The sequence below is a fragment of the Lepus europaeus genome, chromosome 19, assembly GCF_033115175.1.
Source record: "Lepus europaeus isolate LE1 chromosome 19, mLepTim1.pri, whole genome shotgun sequence".
NCBI lineage: Eukaryota > Metazoa > Chordata > Mammalia > Lagomorpha > Leporidae > Lepus > Lepus europaeus.
The window spans coordinates 9,166,068-9,191,800 of record NC_084845.1 but is presented as its reverse complement, the minus strand read 5'-3'; the positions used below and the strand labels follow the sequence as shown (position 1 = coordinate 9,191,800).

At 64.1% G+C, this 25,733-nt stretch overlaps 4 protein-coding genes across 4 annotated transcripts; 3 read left to right on the top strand and 1 right to left on the bottom strand.

Moving 5' to 3' along the window:
• Window positions 1-1,636: 1,636 nt before the first annotated feature.
• Window positions 1,637-8,073, top strand: GIPR (gastric inhibitory polypeptide receptor). The gene is made up of 13 exons (XM_062175948.1): window positions 1,637-1,705; window positions 2,029-2,128; window positions 2,576-2,683; window positions 3,634-3,737; window positions 4,370-4,473; window positions 4,628-4,772; window positions 5,326-5,485; window positions 5,701-5,761; window positions 5,934-6,003; window positions 6,093-6,181; window positions 6,248-6,386; window positions 7,257-7,298; window positions 7,374-8,073. Exons 1-13 carry the CDS (start codon window positions 1,637-1,639, stop codon window positions 7,578-7,580), a joined length of 1,398 nt encoding a protein of 465 aa, XP_062031932.1. The 3' UTR covers window positions 7,581-8,073.
• A 2,320-nt stretch (window positions 8,074-10,393) lies between these two features.
• On the bottom strand, window positions 10,394-14,807 carry SNRPD2 (small nuclear ribonucleoprotein D2 polypeptide). The gene is made up of 3 exons (XM_062177307.1): window positions 14,712-14,807; window positions 13,377-13,556; window positions 10,394-10,623 (listed from the first exon to the last, which is right to left on the bottom strand). Coding segments are annotated over exons 1-3 (357 nt in total). The 5' UTR covers window positions 14,714-14,807; the 3' UTR covers window positions 10,394-10,448.
• Window positions 14,808-15,184: 377 nt separating this feature from the next.
• On the top strand, window positions 15,185-19,336 carry LOC133747622 (collagen alpha-2(I) chain-like; the record flags this gene model as incomplete). The annotated part of the gene is made up of 5 exons (XM_062175947.1): window positions 15,185-15,692; window positions 16,081-16,224; window positions 17,227-17,543; window positions 18,983-19,136; window positions 19,244-19,336. Coding segments are annotated over 5 exons (1,143 nt in total), but the record flags the coding sequence as incomplete, so codon positions are not given.
• A 116-nt stretch (window positions 19,337-19,452) lies between these two features.
• LOC133747620 (glutaminyl-peptide cyclotransferase-like protein) lies at window positions 19,453-25,456 on the top strand. The gene is made up of 3 exons (XM_062175946.1): window positions 19,453-19,486; window positions 19,758-19,910; window positions 22,497-25,456. Exons 1-3 carry the CDS (start codon window positions 19,453-19,455, stop codon window positions 22,640-22,642), a joined length of 333 nt encoding a protein of 110 aa, XP_062031930.1. The 3' UTR covers window positions 22,643-25,456.
• Window positions 25,457-25,733: the final 277 nt, after the last annotated feature.

The following is a 25,733-nucleotide window of genomic DNA, read 5'->3' as shown; positions in this document are numbered from 1 at the left end:
GCCTCAGTGATGGTTGGGGACGTGGGGTGTGACCGCGGCCTCTGATGGTGAGGATCGTGTGAGCTATACTTGCACGCCTGGCACGTGACTGCGTGCACTTGTTTTGTTCACAATCGTTCCTTGAAGCCCTGCCCTGGACGTGCTGGGGTCCTTGTGCTGGTGTCCCCGGCCCTGTCTTCCGGGACAGCAGGGGAGACAGACAGTGCTTGTGAGTGTGTGAATGTGTACGTGACTGACAGTGCTACTGGGACTGTGGGAAACTGTGGCTGTGTGTGTGTGTGTCACCGAATGACTGTCACTTTGTGGGTGACAGATGGGCTCTCTGGGTGTGACTGTGGGAGCCACAGTGCGTGACGTTCCGTGATTGCATGTAACACTGCCAGTGGCTGTGGCTGTGGCTCCGTGTGAGTGGCTGGAGGGGGGAGCTCGGGGACCGGAGGGGGGCTGTGGGTGGAACAGGGGGGTGTGCACAGCTGGGCAGGGGGCTTCCCCGTGATACCCCTGTGCCTGCTCCCCCACCTAGCCTTGGGTGACTGTGATACTGGCGCGCCACTGCCCCCTGCTCGCTCCCCCTCCCGCTCTCTGTCCCGCCCCGCCCCTGCCCCCTCCCACCACCCCAGGCTGCCAGCACCCAGCACCTCCTCCAGCGCCCAGGGAAGGCAGTGGAGGTAGCTGTGGCCGTGGCCGACGGACCGACGCAGCAGGAGCAGGACGGGGGACAGGTGAGGTCCCCCCATGCCTGCCCCTCTGGGTCTCCCTGTCTCCAGCTCGCACGCTGTTTCTGTCTTTTGTCTTTGTCTTTCCGTGCCCAGTCTGTCCTTGCCTCTGTCTCTCTGGCTCCACTGAGTTCCAGGTGGCTTCGTACCTGGGCTCTTTCCCACCCACCTTCTCTCTGTCCCTCCGGTCCCTCCTTTCTAACCTTTGTTCCTGTCTCCCAGTCTGTCCTGGTTCTCTCTTTCCTGGGTCTTTCATTCCCAGCCCCAGTCCGTCTCTGAGATGTTCCCGCGGTGCTGGGCTGGGCTGGGCTGGGTGGGTGTTAGGGGGTAGGTGGGAGGGTTTCAGAGCATCCGGGTCCTTGCAGAACTATGTGGGGGGGAGGTCTCACCCCTATCTGAAGCCAAAGTGCTGGCTGCCAGCCGAACCACTGGCTCTGGGCTTTACCTGGAACCATTGGGGACTTCTACTAGATGGATATCTGATCTTCCCTTTGTACCCTTTGTATTGGGACAGTGGGAAGCCAGGTGGGCGTCTAAAACCCCCCTCCCAGGCTCGGCCTCGATCCCCACCCCAAGGCGGCCCCCAGGTTCCCCAGAGTCTATGTCTAGACTCGGGGTGACACTGCCACTTCTGCCCCAGCCGCCGCTCTAGGGCAACCGCCCCCTCAGCAAACAATCCCCCCCTCCACCGCGCTGCCCCAGTAACAGGTGGGGGCGGCCCGGGAATCCCTTATCAGACCCCGGCCCTGCCCCCAGCCGCCGCGGCATCACGCGTGGGGACAGGGAAGGGGCGCTGCCCGCGATCCACGTGCGTGAATCCCCGAGGCCCTGGGCGGCCCGGGGGTTGGAGTGCTGACTCGGCCCTGGGTCCCTCCAGGGGAGAGGGCCCCTGCGTTGCCGGACCCCGGGCCGCCGTCGCGATGCCCAGCTGGGCGCCCTGGCGGCTGCTGCTGCTCTCGCTGGCGGGGCTGCTGCTCCGGGGCGCGGAGGTGAGGAGCTGGGGGGCGCGGGCAGCAGAGCTCCAGGCTTGGAGGGAGGCCCCCACCCAAGGAGAGATTGCAGACCGCCCCGCCTGCCAGATTCCAGTGTTGATGGCTGCTTCCAGTCCTCATCTCCCCCTCCAATGGAGGTCCAACCCACCCCCCAATTTTCCTCCAGGTTTCCAGCTCCCCCGTGACGACACCCTCAGCGGCTTCTAGGCTCCCCTAAGACCTGGCAGGGGTTTCTAGGCCACCCAAACGGGACAGCCCCTCCAAGTCTCCAGGGCCGCGGGGGTCGGTCTGGGGGGGTCCTCCCTTCTCTCTCCTCGTAGACAGGATCTGAGGGGCAGACGGCCGGGGAGCTGTACCGGCGCTGGGAACGGTACCGCAGGGAGTGCCAGGAGACCCTGGAGAGCGCGGAGCCGCCCTCAGGTGAGCCTCGGTAAACCGGCTCGGAGCGCGCCTGGGAGCGCGCCTCGGGCGGCTGCGCCGGGGCCAGAACCCGGAGAAGTCCAGGGTTGATGTGGGCGGGCTCTCCGCGGCCTGGGTGGGGCTTAGCGTCGGTGGGAGGGGCCCAGGCCTGAGCTCGGCGAGGATTGGGGCGGCCCGGGATGGTGGGAGGGGCCTGGATGGGAAATTTGAGATGGGAGGGGTCTTGGGCAAGGCCGGCCCCGGAGGGGGCGGGGTTTGGGGGTGGAAGATTCTAAGGCGGGGATTACCTGGGTGGGAGGAGCCCGAAGCGGGGCTAGCGGGGTGGGCGGGGCCTTGAGGGCTGGAGGGAGGAGCTTTGGCAGAGCCAGGACGGGACCCGCTGGGGTGGGGCAGGGGCAGGAAAGCTTGGGACCCACGCGGCACTTGGCCCCCACGCCCACCCCCCAGGTCTCGCCTGTAACGGGTCCTTCGATATGTACGTCTGCTGGGACTACGCTGCGCCCAACGCCACGGCCCGCGCGTCCTGCCCCTGGTACCTGCCTTGGCACAGCCAAGGTGAGGCGCTGGGCACCCCGACTCGCCCCGGACACTTGCCCCCTGACCTTTGTCTCCCAGCCCACATACGGCCCTCCTGCCGCTGCCAGGCTGGTGTCTCCTCGTCTCTCCAACCCTGGCTCTGGGGACTAAGGAGTTCTTATTTTCTCTCCTTTTCCAGAATCTCTCCGTCTCTGGGCCTCTTGGTCTTCCTGGCCTAAGTAGCTTTGTTTTTTTTCTTTAAAGATTGATTTTGGCCGGTGCCGCGGCTCAATAGGCTAATCCTCCACCTTGCGGCGCCGGCACACCGGGTTCTAGTCCCGGTTGGGGCGCCGGATTCTATCCCGGTTGCCCCTCTTCCAGTCCAGCTCTCTGGTGTGGCCCAGGAGTGCTCTAGGGCCCTGCACCCGCATGGGAGACCAGGAGAAGCACCTGGCTCCTGGCTTCGGATCAGCGCGATGTGCCGGCCGCAGCGGCCATTGGAGGGTGAACCAACGGCAAAGGAAGACCTTTCTCTCTGTTTCTCTCTCTCTCACTGTCCACTCTGCCTGTCAAAAAAAAAAAAAAAGAAAGAAAAGAAAAAGATTGATTTTATTTATTTGAAAGATAGGAGTTACAGAGAGAGGTAGAGACAGAGAGAGAGAGAGGTCGTCCATCTGCTGGTTCACTCCCCAAATGGTCACAATGGCCGGAGCGGAGCTGATCTGAAGCCAGGAGCCAGCAGCCTCTTCTAGGTCTCCCATGTGGGTGCAGGGGCCCAGGGACTTGGGCCATCTTCCACTGCTATCCCAGGCCATAGCAGAGAGCTGGATCGGATGTGGAGCAGCCAGGTCTTGAACCGGCGCCCATATGGGACGCCAGCACTGCAGGCGGCAGCTTTACCCGCTACGCCACAGCGCCGGCCCCACAGTTTGTGTTTCTGTCTCCATCTCCTTCGGTGGCCCTCTGATCGCCTCCCTGTTTCCCTGCAGTGGCTGCGGGCTTTGTCCTCCGCCAGTGTGGCAGTGACGGCCAATGGGGACCTTGGCGAGACCACACCCAGTGCGAGAACCCAGAGAGGAACGAGGCCTTTCAGGTACGAGAGCTCAGGGGGTCCAGGGACAGGTGAAGAAGCAGCAGCCCCAGGCCAGGCCTGAATCCCCCACTGCCCAAGACGCTGCATTTCATGTGACAGAAGCCTGAGACCCCCTGAGAGGAGAGGGGAAATGGATCAGCTTTCTGGATTGGGAAGGTCTCATGAGGCAGCAGCTTCAGGCACAGCAAGATCCAGGCGCTCGTAACCTGCCTGGTTTTCTCTGTGCTGGTCTCCTGGTCCCTGTGGGGTGCAAACGGGCCCCCACTATCAGACACTTGCATCGACCAACCACAGAGACCCGCGGGGCAGGAGGTTCCATCCTTGGACACGGCTGTCCCGGTCCCAGGACCGGTTCTCTTCATCCTGGTTTGAGACCTGCCCTTCCTGGGCACCCTGTACAGGACGGCCGGGGCCTGGGTCAAAGGTCAGGTCGAATGCTCGCACTGCTGGGCCACATGCCCAGCCTGGGGCTGAGATGGTGGGCCGAGCCCCGGCCAAACAAGAGTGGGCAATTTCCCAAGAAGAAACCCGGGATGCCGGGGGCGGGGACAGAGAGCAGACATCCTCCCAGCCCTCCCCTGGGCCTGTGGGGAGAGCTGAGGCTTCTTCCTGTGTCCACCCCCCCTCCCCAGGACCAAAGGCGCATCCTGGAGCGGTTGCAGGCCGTGTACACCATCGGCTACTCCCTGTCCCTGGCCACGCTGCTCCTAGCGCTGCTCATCTTGGGTGTCTTCAGGTGGGACCCCAAGCCTGGGTGTGCCCACAGACGGGGGGCTCGGCTCCACCCACCCACTGGTGGTCCTATGGGAAGGGCCCCCTGTGTTAGAGGGGCTCTGGGCTACTGAGGGCAGCTCTCCAGGGGTCCCCTGACTGCTCCCCCCACTCCCCAGGCGGCTGCACTGCACCCGGAATTACATCCACATCAACCTGTTCGCGTCTTTCACGCTGCGGGCTGCAGCCATCCTGAGCCGGGACAGGCTGCTACCTCCACCGGGCCCCCACCCCGGGGACCAGGCCCCTGCCCTGTGGAGCGAGGTGCGCATCACCATCCTGGCCCCCAAGGCACGCTTACTCCCTCCCTCCTCCTTCGCCCGCCTGCTCAGCCTCTCTCCAGACACATCCGGAGAGGGACCCCCCAACACTGCCTCCCCATCCCGAACCTCTCCCAGCACCACCCACCCCCCGTGGGAATTTTCCCTACCCTCACCTTTCCTCAGTGAGAGCGTCCACCTGCTGGGGGTGAGGCCAGGCACAGATTGGGGGGAACTAGCCGGGTTGGGGGTGGGCATTTGGTGGGCACCATTTTGTTACTGGAAGACAAGACCCTGGGAACAGAGGTGGCAAAAACCGCGATCTGGTCCCACTGGGGCCGTACCAACTGTTAAAGACGTGGGTGCAGTTGCCAGGAGCCATGGTGAGGATGAGGAGGCCCTACCTTGAGGGGTGGGGATGATTGAGCGCCAGGATGAGAGGCAAAGAGAACGGGGTAAGAACCCCTGCCCCCGCCCCACGCACATCCACTGGGGACAGAGAGAGCAGGTGGAATCTCCCCGGAGTGCGGGGGGCCCACCGCCTGGCCGCCCCCCAGGCCCTCGCCGCCTGCCGCACGGCCCAGATCCTGACCCAGTACTGCGTGGGTGCCAGCTACACGTGGCTGCTGGTGGAGGGCCTGCACCTGCACAGCATCTTGGTGCTCCCGGGCGGCTCGGAGGAGGGCCACTTCCGCTGTTACCTGCTCCTCGGCTGGGGTGAGCCTCGCCCCCGGCCCCGCCCAGCCCAGCGCGCCTCGGCTCCCCGCCCGCCTCGCCTTGTCTACCTCTGGGGGCCTCCTCCCCTCTCTAGGCGGCCGCCCCCCGCCCCGTCCCCACCCTGGCAGAGGAACTCGCGGGTCTTGGGCCTGGCGGGGCCTGTGCGCGCGCTGACAGCTGCGGCGGGGTGGGGGGCGGGGCCGGGGTCTGCACAGGGGCCCCCGCGCTTTTCGTCTTTGCCTGGGTGATCGTCAGGTACCTGTACGAGAACACGCAGTGAGTCCCGGGGGCTGGGGCGGGGCCTGGGCGGTGGGCGGTACCTTGGGACATGGGGTGGGGTTGTGACAGTAGCAGGCGGGGCTTCAAGGAGAGTGGGCGGGGCCTGGCGAGTGAGCCTGGGTGAGTCTCGGGGGTTGCCCAGGTCTCAGCCGGACCCCACCTCCCCCAGGTGCTGGGAGCGGAACGACGTCAAGGCCATTTGGTGGATCATCCGCACCCCCATCCTTGTAACCATCTTGGTACAGCCCCCTCCCGACCGCCCGCGTGCCCGCCCGCCCCGGGCTGGGGTCGGGCGCTCAGCGGCCCCTCGCTCTCCGCTCTCCTGCAGATTAACTTCCTCATCTTCATCCGCATCCTCACCATCCTCGTGTCCAAGCTGAGGACCCGGCAGATGCGCTGCCCCGACTACCGCCTGAGGTGAGCGCTGGCGCCGCGGGGGCGCCCAGAGCCCCCGGCCTCGGACCACCGCCCCTCTCCCCCCAGGCTGGCTCGCTCCACGCTGACGCTGGTGCCCCTGCTGGGCGTCCACGAGGTGGTGTTCGCGCCCGTGACCGAGGAACAGGCCCGCGGCGCCCTGCGCCTGGCCAAGCTGGGCTTCGAGATCTTCCTAAGCTCCTTCCAGGTGCGCGGGCGGGCGGGCTCCCCAGAGGTCAAGGCCAGATGAGGAGGAACTGAAGGTCGTTCCAGACCTTTGGGAAAACTGATGTCAGTCGCTCATATTTTCTTTGGTTATTTGAGAGACAGAGCGAGCGAGCGCCCATCTGCTGGGTCACCCCCCAAATGCCTGCACCAGCTGGCACCCACCAGGCTGGGCTGCAGCTGAGGGCGACACCCAATCCGGGTCTCCCCCGCGGCTGGCAGGAACCCAGCGTTGAGGCTTCACCAGGGCCAGCATTCGCAGGAGGCTGGGACCCGGGGACCTCAGCCGGCATCCTAGCTGCTAGGCCGACACCAGGCCTCTCATCCACCAGGCTGGATGGGGCGGTCAGCGGAAGGCTGAGCGCATGTGCAGCCCCAGTGCTCCTCGGCTCTTCTTCCCCCCTCCCCCGTCCTCTAGCGGGGGAGGCAGTGAACCAGGAGGTCCCCGAGCGAGGGAAGCAGAGGGCGCAGAGAGCTGAGCGGTCCCCACGGACGGGGTGGCCATCTTAGGGGGACACTGGGGGAGAAGCCAGAGGTAGGCAATGTTCCAGGAAGAGACGCGCCAGGTGCCACCGAGGTGTGAGAGGGGCTGGTGAGGTGGGGCCTTGGGCTGCGCCTCTGCCCTAAGGGGGGCTGCCGAGGGGTCGGTTTTAAAAGAATCCCGGGAGCTAGTATCTTCGTAAGAGCACATGTAACTTCAAGCACTAATTAGGAAACATATTCGATACTTAATTAGAACAGTATAAATTTATTGACGGCTACCTGCGGCTACTTTATTACCAATGCATGGCAGTAGGCCACGCTGATTGACAGCCCCAGCCGTGACCTAACCCCACGCCCCTCCCTCCGCCAGGGCTTCCTGGTCAGCGTCCTCTACTGCTTCATCAACAAGGAGGTAGGCCGAGCCCGGCCCGCGCCCTCTGGCGGCCGCGCGGGGGACGGCGCCGCCTCTGAGCGCCTGACGTTGCAGGTGCAGTCGGAGATCCGCCGCGGCTGGCACCACTGCCGCACACAGCGCCGCCTGGGCGAGGAGCCGCGCCAGCGCCCGGAGCGCGCCTCTCGGGCCCTGCCCTCGGGCCCGGGCCCCGGCCGGGTCCCCACCGGCCGCGCCTTGTCCTCTGGGACCTTGCCAGGCCCCGGGGATGAGGCCAGCCGGGTACTGGAAAGTTACTGCTAGGTGGCAGGGTCCCCGCATCTGTCCAATCAGCACATATTTGTTGAGTGCTTACTCTGTGCCAGGCCCAGTGTGGGGGACACCGGGGAGTCAGGGGAGAGGAAACCAGGTCGCCGGCCTCACGCAGATCACAAAGCATGAAGTGACACACAGGCTATGGAAATGGCTTCTGAAGGGAGGTCTGGCAGAAGAACAGCATATGCGAAGGCCCTGGGGCAGGGAGGAGACCAGCCCTGATGGAGGGACTGGAGAGGAATGAGCTAGAGCCAGCAGCTGGGGACAGGAGCAGGCAGGGGCACACAGTCAGGATCTTATTCCAGGTGCCCTGAAGGTTGTTGGCAAGGGCCCCGGTATGCCCGGCAGGGGCGGGGCGGATGCCAGAGCTGAGCGAGTTGCCCGGCTGCCATAGCGGTGCGGGGGCTCACCAGGCAGCAGCCGTTTCAAAGGCAGCGTGGAGGGGCCGGCAGGTCCTAGAAGTGCAGTGAAGGAGAGACCAGAAGGGTGGAGAGGGGACCGGGCTCAGGGCAAGGACCCCTCGCCCTGACACTGCCAGCGTGGGGGGGCCAGGTGTGGGGCGGTTGGCACAGACACCTCGGGGCGGCCTCACAGCGGATGCCCGCGTGCAGAGAGGCCAGGCCACAGCCAGCCACAGGGAGGACGCATGACCCAGCTCCGGAGACGGGCCGCCCTGGGCACTGAGAGCCGGCAAGCTGACTGCTGCACAGCCGTGAGGCCCTCACTCCCGTCTTCCCCACACAGCGGTGCCCGTAGCTGAGCCTTCTCAGCCTGTGGCCCGTCCCTCACCGCGGTGGGTGTCCCTGGGAATAAAACAGGAGCACCCCTTGTTTTCTGTCTTCTTTCCTGAGTGGGAGAGTCTCCTTGGAGCTGGCTACGGCGGGCCCCTGGCTGGGCGGGGCCTGCAGAGGCAGTGTGGGCTGCCCCTCGGCGTGTGCCCCACCCCATCCTCTCTGGAGAGCAGTGAGGGGCAGGAGCAGCCTGGCTCACAGCTCCGTCCACCTGCACTGCTGCAGAACGTAGAACGACAGAGCCCACAGGGCCTGAGGAGCTCCCCGGGGAGACTGCCCAGCGCACAGGTGCGTGGGAACCCACGGCCAGTCTGCATTGCCCGTAGGCTTTGGCTTCCAGCACTGAAGGGGTGGGGTGGGGGGCGGGGTGGGAGCTGGGCTGTGGCATGGCATCCCATCTTGGAGCGTTTGGGAGCGCTGCTGTGCTTCCAGGGTGGTGCAGCTGGCTGAGCACCTAGGCCCCTGCCGTGGCGGTCGCGTGGGGAGCGAGTCCTGGAACGGGAGCAGGACACGGGGTCCAAACTGGGGTCTCACCTGCCAGGCCAAATGGCCACCGCGGGAAACCGCATCCCACTTCCTGGTGCGTCCGTGTCAGCAGCAGCAGGCCGACAGCAGGACTTGGAGCTGGCACCAGGCCTGCCGCCGGCAAATAAGCCAATCCCAGGGCTCTGCAGCCGCCCCACCCCGAGGGTGACACCACTCCCGAGGGCCTGCGTGCAGCAGCTCCCTGGGTGCCCGTGGGAGTCGCTGGGCTGGGCCTGCCAAGGCAGCCTCAGGCGGGACCGGAAGCCCAACCCACAGCGGGCTCACTTTCCAGTGGGTAACTGTGTGGCTGGCGAATGAGGTTCTATCTACCCACATCCGCCTACTGCTGGTGGATGGCGGCTCCCCAGCCCCGCCCAGAGCCCCGGGGCGCTGTCCCACCTACATGGAGCCGCTCAGTGAACCTTCAGCCCACGGCTGCCAGTCTCACTGTTCCGCTGCAGGGCCCCTCTGCCTGCCCTCAGCCCGGGTGTGGCTCCATCCAGAGACAGGGAGAGCACGCGGCCTGTGTCCCACAAGACAGCTTTTTTTTTTTTTTTGAAAGGCAGAGTGGACAGTGAGAGAGAGAGAGACAGAGAGAAAGGTCTTCCTTTGCCGTTAGTTCACCCTCCAATGGCCACCACGGCTGGTGCGCTGTGGCCGGTGCATTGTGCTGATCCGAAGCCAGGAGCCAGGTGCTTCTCCTGGTCTCCCATGGGGTGCAGGGCCCAAGCACTTGGGCCATCCTCCACTGCACTCCCTGGCCACAGCAGAGAGCTGGACTGGAAGAGGGGCAACCGGGACAGAATCCAGTGCCCCGACCGGGACTAGAACCCGGGGTGCCGGCGGCGCAAGGCGGAGGATTAGCCTAGTGAGCTGCGGCGCCGGCCACAGCTTTTTCTTAAAGCCCGTTCGTTGAGGGCCCGCTCTGCCAGCTCTGCCCGCACGGATTTCTCGCAGAATCCCCTCAGGGGTATTAAGTTGTCACCTGAAGGGCAGCAGGGCTCAGCCGCGAAGCCACGGGCATGGGTGTGGATCCCAGCACCACCACGTCCTGCCTGGGTGCCCCTGGGGGTGACGCTGCCTCTCTGGGCCTCAGTTCCCTCTTGTGCACACAGGCTGACAGCGCCGACACCCAGCTGAGGGCGGGTCCAGGGCTGTCCCGGGCACTGCTGCACCGGGCTGGGCACACCGGAGGCGCCTGCGATGTGTGCACAAATGCAGAGTCCAGAAACCTGGGCAAGGACACCGCCCTGAGGCGGGGGAGGAGGGCGACAGGGAGGCCAGGAGAGCACGGGAGAGCCAGGGAAAGGCGCACAGATCTCGCGTCAGCCACCCCCACACGACCAGCTGCTGTGGACAGGAAGTGAGCCGGGCGGGCGCAGACTGGCCTCGCCCTGCCTGGTCCTGGCCAGGACTCAGCCCCAGCCCGGCGGCCTCCCTCTCTCCCAGGTGCGCCCCCCCAGACAGACAGACAGACAGACCCGCTAGAAAACACACACGGGCTTTATTGATGCGGGCGCGGGGCGGGGCGGGGCCGGCCCTACTTGCCGGCGATGAGCGGATTGCGCAGCACCACGATGACCGAGTCCCCGCGCAGGAACATCTTGGAGATGTAGCGGTCCTTGTTGACCGGCTTGGACTTCTTCTTGCCCTTGCCGCTCTTGGGGACCTCGGTCCACATCTCCTTCACGTTCTCCAGCACCATGTTGCAGTGCCTGCGGGGGGGTGGGGGGGGCAGGGTCAAGGGGAGCCTCTGGCCGGCCCCAGCGAGCCACGCCGGGCATGGGGAGGGACAGCCGCCCTGCAGCCCCCGCTGCACCTGCTCCCCACCCCCCCAGGCCTGTTTCCTCCTCCCTGAGACAGAGACAACGGTGGTGCCAAGGAACTGAGGGAGAGAGCTTCCACCTGCCAGTCACTCCCCAAATGCCAGCTACAGCCAGGGCTGGGCCAGGCTGAAGCCAGGAAACCAGAACTTCCCCCGAGTGCCATGCAGGTGGCAGGGACCTAAGCACTTGAGCCACCACCCACCGCCTCACAGGCTGTGCAGTCGTCAAAGGCTGGGCCGGGAGCAGAACTAAGACTGAACCCAACATAGCAGGCAGGCGTCCAGAGTGGTGTCTCAACCACTGGGCCCGGAAGTGCCTTTCCTCCGGGTCTCCCATGCGGGTGCAGGGCCCAAGCACTTGGGCCATCCTCCACCGCCTTCCCGGGCCACAGCAGAGAGCTGGCCTGGAAGAGGGGCAGCCAGGACTTGAACCGGCGTCTGTATGGATGTGGGCATCGCAGGTGGAGGCTCAGCCACTACAACACAGCAGCGGCCCAGGGATTTTTTTTTTTTTTGAAAGGCAGAGTTAGAGAGAGAGAGAGATGGAAAGACGCTCCTTCCACACTGGCTTACTCTCCGAATGGCCGTAACGGCCAGGCTGGGAGCTTTCTCTGGGCCTCCAGCTGAGTGGCAGGGCCCCACATGCTCGGGCCAGCTTCTGCTGCTTTCCCCGGCATGTCAGCAGGGAGCGCCATCAGAGATGGAGCCGCTGGGCCGGCGCCGCGGCTCACTAGGCTAATCCTCCGCCTTGCGGCGCTGGCACACCGGGTTCTAGTCCCGGTCGGGGCACCGATCCTGTCCCGGTCGCCCCTCTTCCAGGCCAGCTCTCTGCTATGGCCCGGGAGTGCAGTGGAGGATGGCCCAAGTGCTTGGGCCCTGCACCCCATGGGAGACCAGGAGAAGCACCTGGCTCCTGCCATCGGATCAGCGCGGTGCGCCGGCCGCAGCGCACTACCGCGGCGGCCATTGGAGGGTGAACCAACGGCAAAAAGGAAGACCTTTCTCTCTGTCTCTCTCTCACTGTCTACTCTGCCTGTCAAAAATAAAAAATAAAAAAAAAAAAGAAATGGAGCCGCTGGGACTTGAACCCGCGCCCACATGGGACGCAGGTGTTGTAGGCAGCAGTTTAACCCGCAGTACAGAAACGCCAGTCCTGGGATTAAAAAAAAAAGGAGAAGAAGGGGCTGGCACCGTGGCTCAGCGGGTTAAAGCCATGGCCTGCAGCACCGGCATCCTAGGGTTGCCTGTTTGAGTCCCAGCTGCTCCACTTACGTCCCAACTCCTGCTGATGCACCCAGAAAAGCAGAAGAGGGCCGAGTCCTCGGGCCCCTGCACCCGCGTGGGAGACCCGGACGTGGCTGCGGCTCCCGGCTCTGGCCTGGCCCAGCCTTAGCCCATGCGGCCACTGGGGACTGCACCAGTGACGGAAGATCTCTCCCTCCCCCCCCGAAACTGCACCTTTCAAATAATAATAATAAAAAAGGCTAAGAAGTCTTCCCACACGTGTGCTGTACCAGTCACACCACGCTCCTGCCCATCTGTGACCACCGGCACAGTGGTCCCTGGAGCGGGGAGGGCGCAGGAAGGAGACGCCCATCATCAGGTGCCTGTTTGAATCTGGCCCACCTGCACGCACTGCCCATTGAGTCGCGGATGGGAGGGGCTGAGGGGGCAGGCAACACCCCACCGGCCTGCAGCCGCGTTCTCAGGCCAGGACCAGCAGAACCAGGTGGCAGGAGAGCGCCTGGAAGGTTCTCCTGTAGGAACGAGCCCTGCCAGGTGCCCCTCTGCAAGGCTGTGGGCACCACAAAGGACAGCCTGGGGGCACGGTGAGTGCGTGAGTCAGACATCACAGAACACACGGGGGCGGCGCTGTGGCTGGTGGGCTGACACCCCGGCCTGCAGCGCCCGCATCCCACGTGGGTGCCGGTTCGAGTCCCGGCTGCTCCTCTTCGATCCAGCTCTCTGCTGTGGCCTGGGAAAGCAGTAGAAGATGGCACAAGTCCTTGGGCCCCTGCACCCGCGTGGGAGACCCAGAGGAAGCTCCTGGCTCCTGATCGGCTCAGCTCCAGCCGCTGTGGCTATTTGGGGAATGAACCAGCGGATGGAAGACCTCTCTGTGTCTCTGTCCGTAACTCTACCTCTCCAAATAAATAAAATATTAAAAAAAAGAACACATATGAGGGGGGGAGGCTGATGGGAGCAGTGCAGGGAGAAGGGAAAAAAGACCCAGCTTAAAGCCGTATAATACAGGTGGGGGCGCTCGGCCCAGCGGCGGGACCCCCGTGTCCTGCATCACAGTGCCTGCCTGCGTGCTACCCCGGCTCTGGCCCCACTGTGGACATCGGGGAGTGCCCAGCAGGTGGAAGCTCTGTCTCTCCACTTCTCTTTCAATAAATGAACCCAAAGGTGTCCTGTGGGCCAGGCGCTTCACGCGTATCTGTATCCACCTTGACGACTGCCACTGTGCGGACAAGATAAAGGCACGCGCTGAGGGTCACCTGGCCGCTCCGAGGGACAGCAGGCTGGCACCCAAGCCCGCACCTCACCCACCGCAGTGCACGGCCAGAGGCTCGGCTTTGGAGGAGCCCCGCCCCCGGGCCCCTCCCTCCCGGGCCAGGCCCCGCCCCCGGCCGGGCGCACCTGTCGAAGGCCTTCACGCGGCCCAGCAGCTTCTTGTTGTTGCGGCAGTTGATGAGCACCTGCGTGTTGTTCTTGACCGACTGCGTGAGCACGGAGAGCGGGCCCGTGTTGAACTCCTCCTCCTCCCGCTTCTGCAGCTCCTCGGGGGTCATCTCGCTCTTGGGCTTGTTGAGGAGGCTCCTGACCGGGGAGGAGGGACCCGCGGGTGAGGGTGAGGAGCCGGGCCGCGGCTGGCGGCGCCTCCCCAGCCCTGCCGGCCCTGTCCCTGGGCATCAGCACCTGGAAGCCGCACAGCCATCTCCAACCCCGCCCGTCCCAGGCTCAGCTCCCGCTCGGCCCCCTCCCCAGCCTGCTGCACCCAGGGCACACCCACTCCCTGGGGGGTACCTCCGCCCTCCTCATTGGCGGACAGCTGTCAGGATTTGCTCTACGGCGCCCCCACCTCCTCCCCAAGGCGTCTGACGCCCACTGCCCCACAATCTGGACGGCATCCGCAGGGGGCTGGTCCCAGGGTCCCCGTCGCCTGGGTCCCGGAAGCCTCAGCAGCTCGAATCCCTTAGGTGGGATGGCGGGGATGCACACACGCCCTGCGCACACCTCCCGCTCGCTCTAAGTCATCTCCAGGTTACAGCGTAACGGGAACGGACAGCGCTGCGACCCCGTGGAGCCCGGGCAACAGTCATAGGAGTAGGGCCGGCCCGAGCTGGGCACAGGCCCGGCCACCGGGGGCCGGCCAACATCAGTGTTCAGAACGGCACTCGGGCGCCGTACACAATGACCGGCTTAAAAACCAGGCTGGCGTAGTCCCGCTCGGCAGGGCCGAATCAGTGCGTCTGCCGGCCGTCGAGGGCCCGTGGGCCGGCCGCCCCCGCTCCCACCTCCCCCGGGCCGGCTGCAGAATCCGACCTCCGTGCCAGGGCTACCTGCACCCAGGGGGGCCGTGCCCAAGCCTAAGTCACGGCAGCCCCTCCTGAACCCTCCCAGGGCCCCCGGCCGAGCCTGCAGCCCCAGCCAGGCCGTAGCTGCCAATCAGGCCGCGAAGCCACGGCCCCAGCTCACGTTACAAGCCCCTCGCCTCAAATCGCTATCCCTAAAAGCCCGCTCCCCGGCTTCTGTATGCGAGAAGTCGCTTCTTAACATCCAGCCCAGCGAGCTGCCCGTTAGCTCCGAGCCGGCGGCCCTCGCGGACGCAGGGTCCGCCACGGCCCCGGGGCCGCTCCCACACTCCTTGCAGGAAATCCGTCCGAAATCTCTGCTCCGCCCCCTCGCGCCGCTCATCGGCCGGATTCGCACCCACAACCTCACGCCCGCCGCTTAAGCCCAGCCCGGCCTCACATGGTGCCGGCCGCGCGTTCGGGGACCTCTCACTCCAACCTCCTCCGCGTTGCTTCTGCCTCTGCGGAAGGAGCGCGAGAGGGGCGGGACTTCCGCTTCCGGCGGGCCACTTCCGCGGGCGCCTGCGCAAACCCACCCAGCGGGCTGGGGGCGTGGCTTGTTGCCATAGCGACCCCGCCCGCTGCGCGGTGAGGGGGCAGAAGCCGCGAGCGGCAGTTCGAGGCCATTAAGGACCACAGCGGGCAGGTGTTCATCGGGATGGAGAGAACAAGACAGAGAGTCCGAGTCACGCCGCTTCGTGGTAGAGGCGGGACAGGCTGCTGGAGGGGAACGGCCAGTCGTTTCTAAATGCCCGCCGGCCCCGTCTCCGGGGGCGCGGCCTCCACGAAGCCAATCCGGTCCCGGCTTCGGGGCCGGGCGCCGTCCCTTTCTCTTCAGGGGCGGTCCCCTGACGCCTCGCTGGATCCTCCCGTCCCGCGGAACCAATCCCTCGCGGGAGGGCGAGCGCTTTCCGCGGCCGGGCGCTGCCCATTGGCTTTACCCGCTCCGCGGGGGCGGGCCGCACGCCTTCGCGTCCCCTTTGGGGGTTGTGCAACCCCCCAGGGAGCCAACCGCGACACCCCGGGGAGCCGGGGAGGCTTGTCCTCGGGGGCTGCACCCCGCTCGCCGGGCCGGGGGGCTGCCCGGCGCTCTTGTCGCTCATTGGCTTTGTGAGTCCATGGGGTGGGACTTGGCTGGGCCCGAACGCCATCCGCGGTCCCTGGCCGGTTTCGGCGCAAAGCTGCCATGCGTCCCGGGGGCCGCGGGCGGCCCCGGCCCCGGCTCGGGGAGCGCGGCCTGATGGAGCCCAGCTCGCCGCTCAAGCGCCGCCTGCTCCCGCGGGCGCAGCTGCTGCCGGTGCTGCTGCTGGCGCTGGCCGTGGGCTCGGCGCTCTACACGCTGTGGGGCAGCTGGCACCGCAGGACCGAGGAGCTGCCGCGGGTGAGGCTGGGCGCGGCGCGGGCACTGGAGGGCCCTCTCTCCCCGCTTCCTCTTTCGGGTTGACGTGGCGCTACCTGGGGCCCTGGCCGCAGGTGCCACCGGCTGCCTCCCCGGAGCGCTAGCCCCCTCCCAACGCGGCCCTTGGAAAGGAAGGCTCCGGAGTCGTCAGGCTGAGGGTTCTGGGTTCCACGCCCGAAAGGCAACTCTTTGGAAGCCTCCCTTCCTCTCGCTGGGCTTCCATTTCCATGTCAGTATGGGGTGGGGGGGGAGGCTGAACCGGGTGGGCTTGGAGAGACTTTGATCCTGGAAGTCTCCCATGCCGGAGGCTGTGCCTTAGAGGCACCCGGGCTTTTGGGGGGAGCAGTGCGCTCATTCTTCTCTTCTTTAGACACCGCTGGCCGGAAGTCTCCCGGAAGCCCGGCTGCGCAGGGTGGTGGGGCAGCTGGACCTGCAGCGCCTCTGGGGCACTTTCCTGCGACCACTGCTTGTTGTGCGAGCCCCGGGCACGCCGGGCAGTCTCCAAGTCAGAAAGGTAAGAGGCCCCTTCTCCTCTCCCAGCGCTGACCTACCCCCCCACACCCTCACACACCTAGCCCAGCGGGGGATGGGAAGCGGGGGTTCTGTCCAGGAGGGGCAGGGGCCGGGCACTGACTCTGGAGTCCCACACAGGTGCTTCCCTCCTGCTGCCAGCATCGAAGGCTCGCTGTGTGCTAGGCACAAGCAGCAAACAGCCCCGTGAGGGGTCAGATCTTCAGTGTGCAGGTGTGGAAGCCGGGGCCCAGAGAGCTGACAGACTTGGCCCAGACCCTGCAGCCGGTCAGCGGGAGACCCGGGGCTGGAACCCAAGCTTACATTAGCTCCAGAGCTGGCGGCTGCGACTGGCGGTACTTCCTCCTAGAAAGCAGCAGGGCTCATTTGCATACTGCTCCTCCTGATCCACGTGAGACCTTGGACAGGTTCATTCTATTTCGTTTGAAGATTTATTTATTCGAGAGACACAGTTACAGAGAGAGAGAGGTCTCCCATCTGCTCGTTCACTCCCCAAATGGCCACAATGGCCAGAGCTGGGCCAGGCCAAAGCCAGGAGCCAGGAGCTTCTTCCAGGTCTCCCACGCAGGTGCAGGGGCCCAAGCACTCGGGCCATCTTCCACCGATTTCCCAAGCCATTAGCAGGGAGTTGGATCGGAAGTGGAGCAGCTGGGACTCAAACCGGTGCCCGTATGGGATGCTGGCACCAGAGGCAGAGGCATAACCTGCTCCGCCACAGCGGCGGCCCCTGGACTAGCGCCCTGACTTCTCCCGCCCTGAGTTTGCTCGTTTGCCGTTGCTAGGCACTCTGCATCCCACAAGGGCTGACACACACGGAGAGAGATTTAGGAGTAAACTGGGCGTCGCGAAGGGGTCACCCCAACATCTGGCACCCAGTGGGTGCTCAGCAGGAGGGTATGAGTGAAACCCACGCGGGGCGGTCGAGTCACCCCGGCTGCCGCGCGTGGCTCAGGTCCCACGCGCCTTCCCCGCACCTCCTCCCCAGTCCCGCTCCACCCTCCCCCTGCTCTGTCGCCACAGTTCCTGGAGGCCACGCTGCGGACCCTGGCAGCCGGCTGGCACGTGGAGCTGGACCCCTTCACAGCCTCGACGCCCCTGGGGCCCCTGGACTTCGGCAACGTGGTGGCCACGCTGGACCCAGGCGCTGCCCGGCACCTCACCCTTGCCTGCCATTACGACTCAAAGTTCTTCCCCTCGGGGTCCGCCCCCTTCGTGGGGGCCACGGATTCGGCTGTGCCCTGTGCCTTGCTGCTGGAGCTGGCCCAGGCCCTGGATCTGGAGCTGAGGGAGGCCAAGGAGCAGGTGAGGAGCAGGGGAGGGCGAGGGGCCGTGGGCCAAGCCACCACCCTTCCTCGCCTGGGCCTTCGCCATCCTGCTCGTCTGCCCATGTCCATGGAACACACAGGGCCGCGGGCATCTTCCTGCCTCCTCTCGGATCCAAACCCTCCGCGGCTCCCATCTCACTCCAAGCATAAGCCCACGAGGTGTGCCAGAACCAGCTTGCCTGGGAGAGTGGCGCCTGCGGCGGCCAGGGGTGTTGCCCGCCCAGGCCTAGCAGTGGAGGTAGCCTACATTGCCTGCAGCGCCACCTAACGGCTCAGACGTAGCTGCTCCTCTGTCACCTGAGACCGGGACTGCCGCGTTCCTAGGAGGTGGAGAAGACTTGCATGGAAGACCCGTGATGTGACTGGGTCCTGGGGGCCTCTGCAACTCCCCTGTGCCCCAGACCGCTAGCCTCTGTACCGTCAGCCCTCTGCACCTCCCCCTGTCACTCAGCTCCAGCCACACCCACCTCCTGTGTGTTCTAAGCCACAGGGCTCTCGCGCACCGCAGGGTGTTTGCACCTGCTGTCTGCTCTGTGTAAGATGGGTTTTTTTCTCGGGTGTCTTCCTGCCTAGCCCCACCCTTCAATGGGGTGCCCACCCCAGTAGCAACTCTGCAGAGAGGGGTCCCCAGCAACCCCCGCTCAGCTGCTGTCACTGTCGCGTGGCTTCCTGCTGGTCTGTCTGCCCGGCATAAAGCAGGGTGTCCGTGAAATCTTGGGGAACGAAAGCACAGGTCGGAGCCTTCCCCCTGCTCCTCAGACCCCTTCCATGGCTCCCCAGGGCCCCTAAGACAAAGCCCAAACTCTGACCATTGCTAACCAGCCCCCTCTTCCCCCCCACCCCCCGCCCCATCTCCTCTCAAACCTTCTTGGCCACTTCTGCGGTGCTAGCCTGGCTCTCTGTTGTCCCTGGGGCTGCAAACGGGCCCCTCCCACCCACCCACTCTGGCTACAGACGCACCTTCCCAGCAGCCCCCAGGGCCTCCCCAGGCCAGGGCCGCCCGAGCCCCTTGCCGCTGTCCCAGGACCCTGTGGGTTTTGGACGCGTCTGTCCCAGCCGTGCCTCATTGCTCTGTCTTTCTGCCAGACTCCGCCTTGAGGGCAGAGACTCAGTTGGGATCTTTTGCGCTGGGCGTGGTTCTAAGACCTGCCCCGCTCCCTGCTGGATGGAAAGAGCCCGCCTGATCCCCACTGTGGACAAGGACACTAGAACGGACACCACACCAGTGACCGCGTGGCCACGAGACAGCCGAGCGCAGACTGGAATGTAGGCTGCAAGTCTAGCTCTTGGCCACCTCGCTCCCTGAGCGAGGACATCTACTTTGTCCCTAATCCGCCAGGCCAGGAGCCAGGCCGCGTGGGCGGGCCGAGGCTGATGGGCTGGCGCTGACCTGGGCCTGGCTGTCCGCTCCCGCAGGCAGCCCCGGTGACCCTGCAGCTGCTCTTCCTGGACGGCGAGGAGGCGCTGAAGGAGTGGGGACCCAAGGGACTCCCTCTACGGCTCCCGGCACCTGGCCAAGCTCATGGAGTCCATGCCGCACAGTCCCGGCCCCACCAGGATCCAGGCTATCGTAAGACCAGGGTCCCGCCGGCTCCCGGCCAGGGAGGGAGAAGGTGAGGTGGAGCGGGCGGGACCCTGGCTCGGCTCCCTCCATTGCTGGCTTCTTCTCCCCGCTAGGAGCTCTTTGTGCTTCTTGACCTGCTGGGAGCCCCCAACCCCACCTTCTACAGCCACTTCCCCCGCACCATCCGCTGGTTCCATCGCTGAGGAGCATCGGTAAGGGCGGAGGGACCCGGGACAGCGCGGGGGCCGGGGGGACAGGCCCGGTCCTCCCACCGCCCTGAGGAACCGGGGCAGAAATGCAAACGAATTCTGCTGCAGCGGTTATGAAACTGGGGCCGGGGCGGGGAGACAGCCCTGGTTGGGAGCCCTGGCTCTCCCTTCTCAGCTGTGTGAGCTCGCGCCAGCGGCCTTGCCTCTCTGAGCCTCAGGTTCCTCTTTGTCAGATGAGCGTGGAGGGGAACGGTCCTGTCCACCCCCACCCAGACCCAGGGGGATGGAGTGAGACAGGAACACGGGGTCCGCCGTGGGAGGAGACTGGCGTCCATTCTGTGGGGTGCGCAGCCATTGCCTTAGCTCCGGGCCCGCTGCCTGCGATCCGGCTGTGAGCCGTGGGCCCTGGACTGCTGAGGCCCGACCCTTGCCCTCTGGCCCTCCCCGCCTCCAGAGAAGCGTCTACACCGGCTGAACCTGCTTCAGTCCCACCCCGAAGAAGTGATGTACTTCCAAGCCCGGGAGCCCCCCGGCTCCGTGGAGGACGACCACGTCCCCTTCCTCCGCAGAGGTGCGTGCCGCCGGAGGGGCGGGCTTGGAGGTCGAGGCGCTGGGCATGGAGCTTTCTTAACCCCTCTGTGCCTTGACTTTCTCATCTGTGAAATGGGGACGTCTCAGGGGCACGAATGTGCTCCTGGGAGGCACCTCCAACAGTTCATGGGAAAACGGAATTGAGAGCTATGCTGGGGCCCGTGTTTGGCGCCACTCAGGACCCCTGCGTCCCACACCGGAATCACTCCTGATTCCAGCTTCCTGGGAGGCAGCGGGGGCAGCCCAAGTACTGAGTGCTGTGTAGACCTGGATGGGGCTCCTGGCCCCTGGCCCCGGCCTGACCCAGTCTTGGCCACTGCGGGCATTTGGGGAGTGAAGCGGCAGATGGGAGATCTGTCTGTCTGTCTCGCTCCCTTTCAAATTAAAAAAAAAAATTTTTTTTTAAAGACAAATTTATTTTGGTAGAAAAAAAGCTCAAATCCTAAGATTTTCCATAACAGGCATTTTCCAAGAACTGCCTGCAGTACGTATCTGTAGAGATCTGACGCAGCCCGGTGCCCCACGCGGCCAGCACCCAGGTCCTTGTCAGCTATCAGCTGTCCCGGATGATGGCAGACCCCCCCCCCCCCGGTCTCTCAAAGCCCTGGCAGACCAGCAGGGGCACCTGTACTTCCGGCCTGCTGAACCCATACTCGGCCTCTGCATGATTGGGGTTCTGATGGACAGGTCAGGGTCAGAAGCCCCTGGTACGGGCTAAGATCATGTGTTTTCAAACCAGTCGGAGCTGGATTCCAGGATCTACGGCTTAGGCTCGAGCCCTCGGGCAAAGTCCCTGCCTCTGTCAGTCCTGGGTTTGGTTTGGTTTTGTTGTCTGGAAAATGTCTCTCTACAAGGAAACTTCTGAAGTTGGTAGGAAAAAATGGCAGTAGAAGAGTTTATTGTGGTGCAAAAGCATTTGAAATCTGTGCCTAGAGTTTTTATGTGATACACATTTTCCATGACCTTCTTTTCCTTGCATACAAATGTGTAGACACAGGGTTGTGATTAGGGCAGGTGTGTATAGTGCCTGCTCCCCCCAGGCTGGGCACAGAGCGAGTGCTAAAATCCGCCTTCAAAACGTGTGCTGTGTCAGCCACTCATCCAGAAATATGCTTTACTTTTTTTTTTTTTTTTTTATTTTTGACAGGCAGAGTGGATAGTGAGAGAGAGACAGAGAGAAAGGTCTTCCTTTTGCCGTTGGTTCACCCTCCAATGGCCGCCGCGGTAGCACGCTGCGGCCGGCGCACCACGCTGTGATCCGTTGGCAGGAGCCAGGTACTTCTCCTGGTCTCCCATGGGGTGCAGGACCCAAGTACTTGGGCCATCCTCCACTGCACTCCCTGGCCACAGCAGAGAGCTGGCCTGGAAGAGGGGCAACCAGGACAGGATCGGTGCCCCGACCGGGACTAGAACCCGGTGTGCCGGCGCCGCAAGGCGGAGGATTAGCCTAGTGAGCCGCGGCGCCGGCTACTTTTTTTTTAATTAATTAATTTATTTGAAAGGCAGAGTTAAAGAGAGGCAGAGCCAGAGAGAGAGAGAGACAGGGAGGGAGGGAGGGAGAGAGAGAGGTCTTCTATCCGCTGGTTCACTCCCCAAATGGCTGCGATGCCTGGGGCTGGACCAGGCCAGAGCCAGGAGCTTCTTCCAGGTCTCCCACACGGGTGTGGGGGCCAAGCACTTGGGCCATCTTCCACTGCTTTCCCAGGCCATAGCAGAGAGCTGGATCGGAAGTGCGGCAGCCGTGCCACAACCCAGGCCCTAGGACCTGGGACTTGAACCCCTGCACTCTGAGGAAGGATGCGGGAGTCCCAGGCAGTGTCCTAACTCTGCCCCCAGCCCGCCCTGCAGAGGGCTAACTGTAGGGACCGGTGCTGTGCCGCCTCGGACTGGGGCTGGGCTCCGGGCGGTGCTGTGCTCGTCTGGGTGCTATTTCTTATTAGAAAGGGCGTGGTGTGCACCTGCCCGGGGAGGAAGATGAGGGGCCTCTTTCTCTTGGTCTCTCCACAATCCATTCAGCTTAGAGTGGCTCTAATTTGTGTCATGGAAACAATAGGTATATTGATTTAAAAAAAATAAACATGCACTTAAGAGCCCTATCTTCGGGGCCCACGCTGTGGCACAGCAGATAAAGCTGCCGCCCAAAGCACTGGCATCCCCTATGGGCACCGGTTCTTGTCCCAGCTGCTCCACTTATGATCCAGCTCTCTGCTGTGGCCCGGGAAGGCAGTGGAGGATGGCCCAGATGCTTGGGCCCCTGCACCTGCACTGGAGACCCTGAAGAAGCTCCTGGCTCCTGGCTTCCTATCAGCCGGCTCCCACTATTGCAGCCATTTGGGGAGTGAGCCAGCAGATGGCAGAGCTCTCTCTCTCTGCCTCTGCCTCTGTGTAACTCTGCCTTTCAAAAAATAAACAAATATTTTTAAAAAAAGAAAGAAAGAAAGAAAGAAAGAAAAGAAGAACCACCGTATCTTCAAGTGTCGAGACAGAACTTGGGCGGGGGGGCAAGGATACCCAGGTCCAGGCCCCCAGACGGGCGATGGCCTTGACCTCTCTCTCTCTCCCCCAGGGGTCCCGGTGCTCCACCTCATCGCCACGCCCTTCCCCTCCGTCTGGCACACACCTGCCGACTCGGAGGCCAACCTCCACCCGCCCACGGTGCACAACCTGAGTCGCATCCTTGCCGTGTTCCTGGCGGAATACCTGGGGCTCTAGCCTGCGGGCCTGACCGTGTGGAGCAGCAGCGGGGAGCGTGCTGACGGCACCTGCAGCCTGGGAGCTCACGCGTGCTGCTCGCCCTCGCCCACGCCTGCTGTGGCTCCTGCTTGCACTGTCACTGCAGACCCTCTCTCCGCGGCCACCCTCCATGGACAGGAAAGAGGCCGCTGTGGGCGTGGGAGCCCAAGGACGAAGAGCTTGGCCCTTCCCGGAGGTGAACACTGGGTGTGCAGGTGTGCAGGGACCAGATGCTGACAGCCGGGACCCAGCGACAGCGCGGGAACAAGCGGGCGCTCTGTGGCTTGCGTTTTGTGTCGGCCACGCAACTGCAGCTGTGCAGACCCAGCTCCCTGGTGGGGCCTCCGGGGCGTGCACCGTGCACAGGAGCAGGAGAGATGGAGGCCAGCCCGTCCTGCTGCAGGACCCCGTGGGCAGGCAGAGGGGACCGGCGCCTGCACGTAGCTTCTGCAGAACTGGAGTGCATCGGCGGAGCACGGCAAAGGGCGTCAGTGCGGCGGTTCCCAAAGTACTTGGCCATGGAGCCCTTCCAGAAGATTGTTCGGGAAACACTGGGTTTGCACCATTTACGAGCACCGAGGGCGGGAGGGACACGGGGTCACGGCAGAGCGGCTCTTCCTACCAAACCACCTTTTCCGGGGGGTGGGGGGTGCGGCTGCATTCCCCAGCCTGACAGGACTGGCGCACTCCGCTGGGGTGCCTCTCACAGGCCGGGACCCTGCGGCAGCGGGGGGCAGCGTGCAGTGGGCACCTGCCTGGCACCCAACGTGGTGGGCCATTAGACAGCGAAGGTGACGTCCGCCTCCACTCCAGAACTCGGGGCTCAGTCTCAGGCCGTGGCCGGATGGGCCGGCCACCAGGTCCCCGACGCAGCTCCCTCAGGCAGCCAGCACGGCCCCCCGTCAGCTCAGTCCCCCCCCCAACTCCCGAGGTGGGCGGGATTTCGGCTCGCTCTGGGGATGTGATTGAGGCGCGCGTGCTGAGGCTGTCTTCAAGGGCCGGGGACCGTCACCGGGGCTGTGCTCCCTCCCTCTCCCCCACGTCCTACCTTCCTTCCCCAACCACCTGGGCTACAGGAACAGGGTATTGATCAAAGGCAGCCAAGGCCTTCAAGCGGCTTGTGGGTGGCTTTGTGCACAATTCCGGCTTGAATCTGGATTGTCAGCCGCACCTGACGGGAGCTGCTGGTGCTTGGTCCCCGGGCCGCTGGGCCCTGCGGCTGCAGTCACACTCCCGCTCGGCCTCCCCTCGGCTTCAAGCTGGGAAGGGACTGGCAGGGTCTTCCACAAGCGCCAGGCCTCAGAACCTGAAATGCTGCAGGACACGATGGATGTCACATTCCGCCGGACCTCACACCACGGCTCACAGCTCAGATGCAAGCACGTGGAAATATTGTGCAAAACTGCCCCCAGGCCGTTTGTGTAAGGTGTGTACGGAACCTGAGGAGTCCTGTCCCCTGAGTACTGCGTACATGCAAAGGTGCCCGCGTCTGCAAACACTGCTGGTCCCAAGCACTTCGCACAAGGGATACTCGGCATTTATCCCCATTTCTCAGACTGAGAAACTGAGCCCCTGAAAAGTCAGTGACCCAAGGTCACAGGGCAGGGGGAGCTTCGTGGCGGCGTCTGGGAGTTCTCTTCTGTCTGCCTCTGACCCGGGGGTGCCTGTGTCAGTGTGGCGCGAGGCCGCCGTGGCTGTGTGGGCTCAGCGTTCTTCCCGCTCTGGACCGCCCGCGCCAGAGTTGGGCCGTCACCCCCTCCCCCCTCACCCTCTCGGACCCCCTTGGGCCCCTCTTCTCTGGTTTTTCTGCTTCGTCCTCCCTCCTCCTCCTCCCTCAGCTTTCGTCCAGAAAGCTCCCCCTCAGCGGCCCCACCCGAGCCCGGAGTCTGGGACGTCTCTCTGTTGTATTTTCTCCCATCCTCCAGGCCGGTTTTCAGCCTGTAGCTCTTTTTAAAGACAGCTGGGAATACACAGGGCTCATTGTCGGTGGCCGAGGCTCTGGGTGTTCCCGCCGCTGCTTGTGAGAAGTTGTTCCGGGGACGCTGGGTTCCTCCCGCCCGTGACACAGGCTGTGGGTCTGTCTACACCTGTGGCAAGGGCGTCTCTGACCACGGTGTCCCAGGTCAGCTTTCTCTCCTTGGTCCTGCGTTCCCCTCGGGGTCCTGAACCTGTGGCTCCCCGGGATCCTGGCTCTTACCAGGTTCCTGCCTCGGGCAGCCCACGGCCTTGAGGGCAGTAAGGCTGGGAACATTAACAGGAAACCCTTTTGTCCCCAGCGGCAAACATGGCGAACGCACCTTCCCTGTCTTCAGCCTGGTGGGTGCCGGCTGCATTTTACTACTTGCTGCTCTTAAGGAAATTATTCTGCGTGCTGTTTTCGGCAACAGGGTCTGAGTAACCTGACTCAGCCACCACAGGGGATCGAAGCTCCCTGACCCGGGCCAACGCTCAGACCCGGGGCTCAGACAGCTCAGCGGCGAGGACTCTGACCCCCTCTGGAAGGATGCCAGGAACTGCCCGCGGCCTCTCAATGTTTGTTTTCTCTTTTCTATTTAAATTTAAAAGTGTGCTGTGGCACAGACTGAGTTGTTGCCTGTGACGCCACCGGCGCCAGTTCCAGTGCTGGCGGCTCCACTTCCGTCCCAGCTCCCTGCTAACGCGCCTGGGAAAGCAGTGGAGGACGGACCAAGTGCTGGGGGCCCTGCACCCGCATGGGAGACCCAGATGAAGCTCCCGGCTCCTGGAAGCTTCTCTAACTCTGCCTTTCAAATAAATAAATCTTTAAAAAGTGTTGCCTCCCCCTTTTTACCGAGTAAGTATTTTTAAACTTTCACTCGTACGGCTGCGTTTCCCAGCCTCCGTGTCTCTTCGCCTTCCCCAGGCTGCTCTGGCCCACGAGGTACACACAGAAGTGGAGGGAAGGGGCCCCCTTCCTGCAGCACGGTGACAGCAGGCTGCCCAGCAGTGCCCCGGGACCTCCAGGGACAAGGGCTGGCGCAGCAGAAGGAGCCTGGGCTCCGGGTGACCGGAGGGCCACTGCACTGCCCACTGAGTGCTTTAAAAACATACA

Bases quoted from the DNA above. Each gene is read 5' to 3' on its own strand.
- GIPR (XM_062175948.1), top strand. From the start codon at position 1,637: ATGCCCAGCTGGGCGCCCTGGCGGCTGCTGCTGCTCTCGCTGGCGGGG. The intron at 5,762-5,933 runs GTGAGTCCCGGG...CACCTCCCCCAG, and splicing joins TACCTGTACGAGAACACGCA to GTGCTGGGAGCGGAACGACG. The intron at 6,387-7,256 runs GTGCGCGGGCGG...TCCCTCCGCCAG, and splicing joins TCTTCCTAAGCTCCTTCCAG to GGCTTCCTGGTCAGCGTCCT.
- SNRPD2 (XM_062177307.1), bottom strand. The intron at 10,624-13,376 runs GTGCGCCCGGCC...ACCCCCCCGCAG, and splicing joins CGCGTGAAGGCCTTCGACAG to GCACTGCAACATGGTGCTGG.
- LOC133747620 (XM_062175946.1), top strand. From the start codon at position 19,453: ATGAAACTGGGGCCGGGGCGGGGAGACAGCCCTG. The intron at 19,487-19,757 runs GTTGGGAGCCCT...TGGACTGCTGAG, and splicing joins GGGGCGGGGAGACAGCCCTG to GCCCGACCCTTGCCCTCTGG. The intron at 19,911-22,496 runs GTGCGTGCCGCC...TCTCTCCCCCAG, and splicing joins CGTCCCCTTCCTCCGCAGAG to GGGTCCCGGTGCTCCACCTC.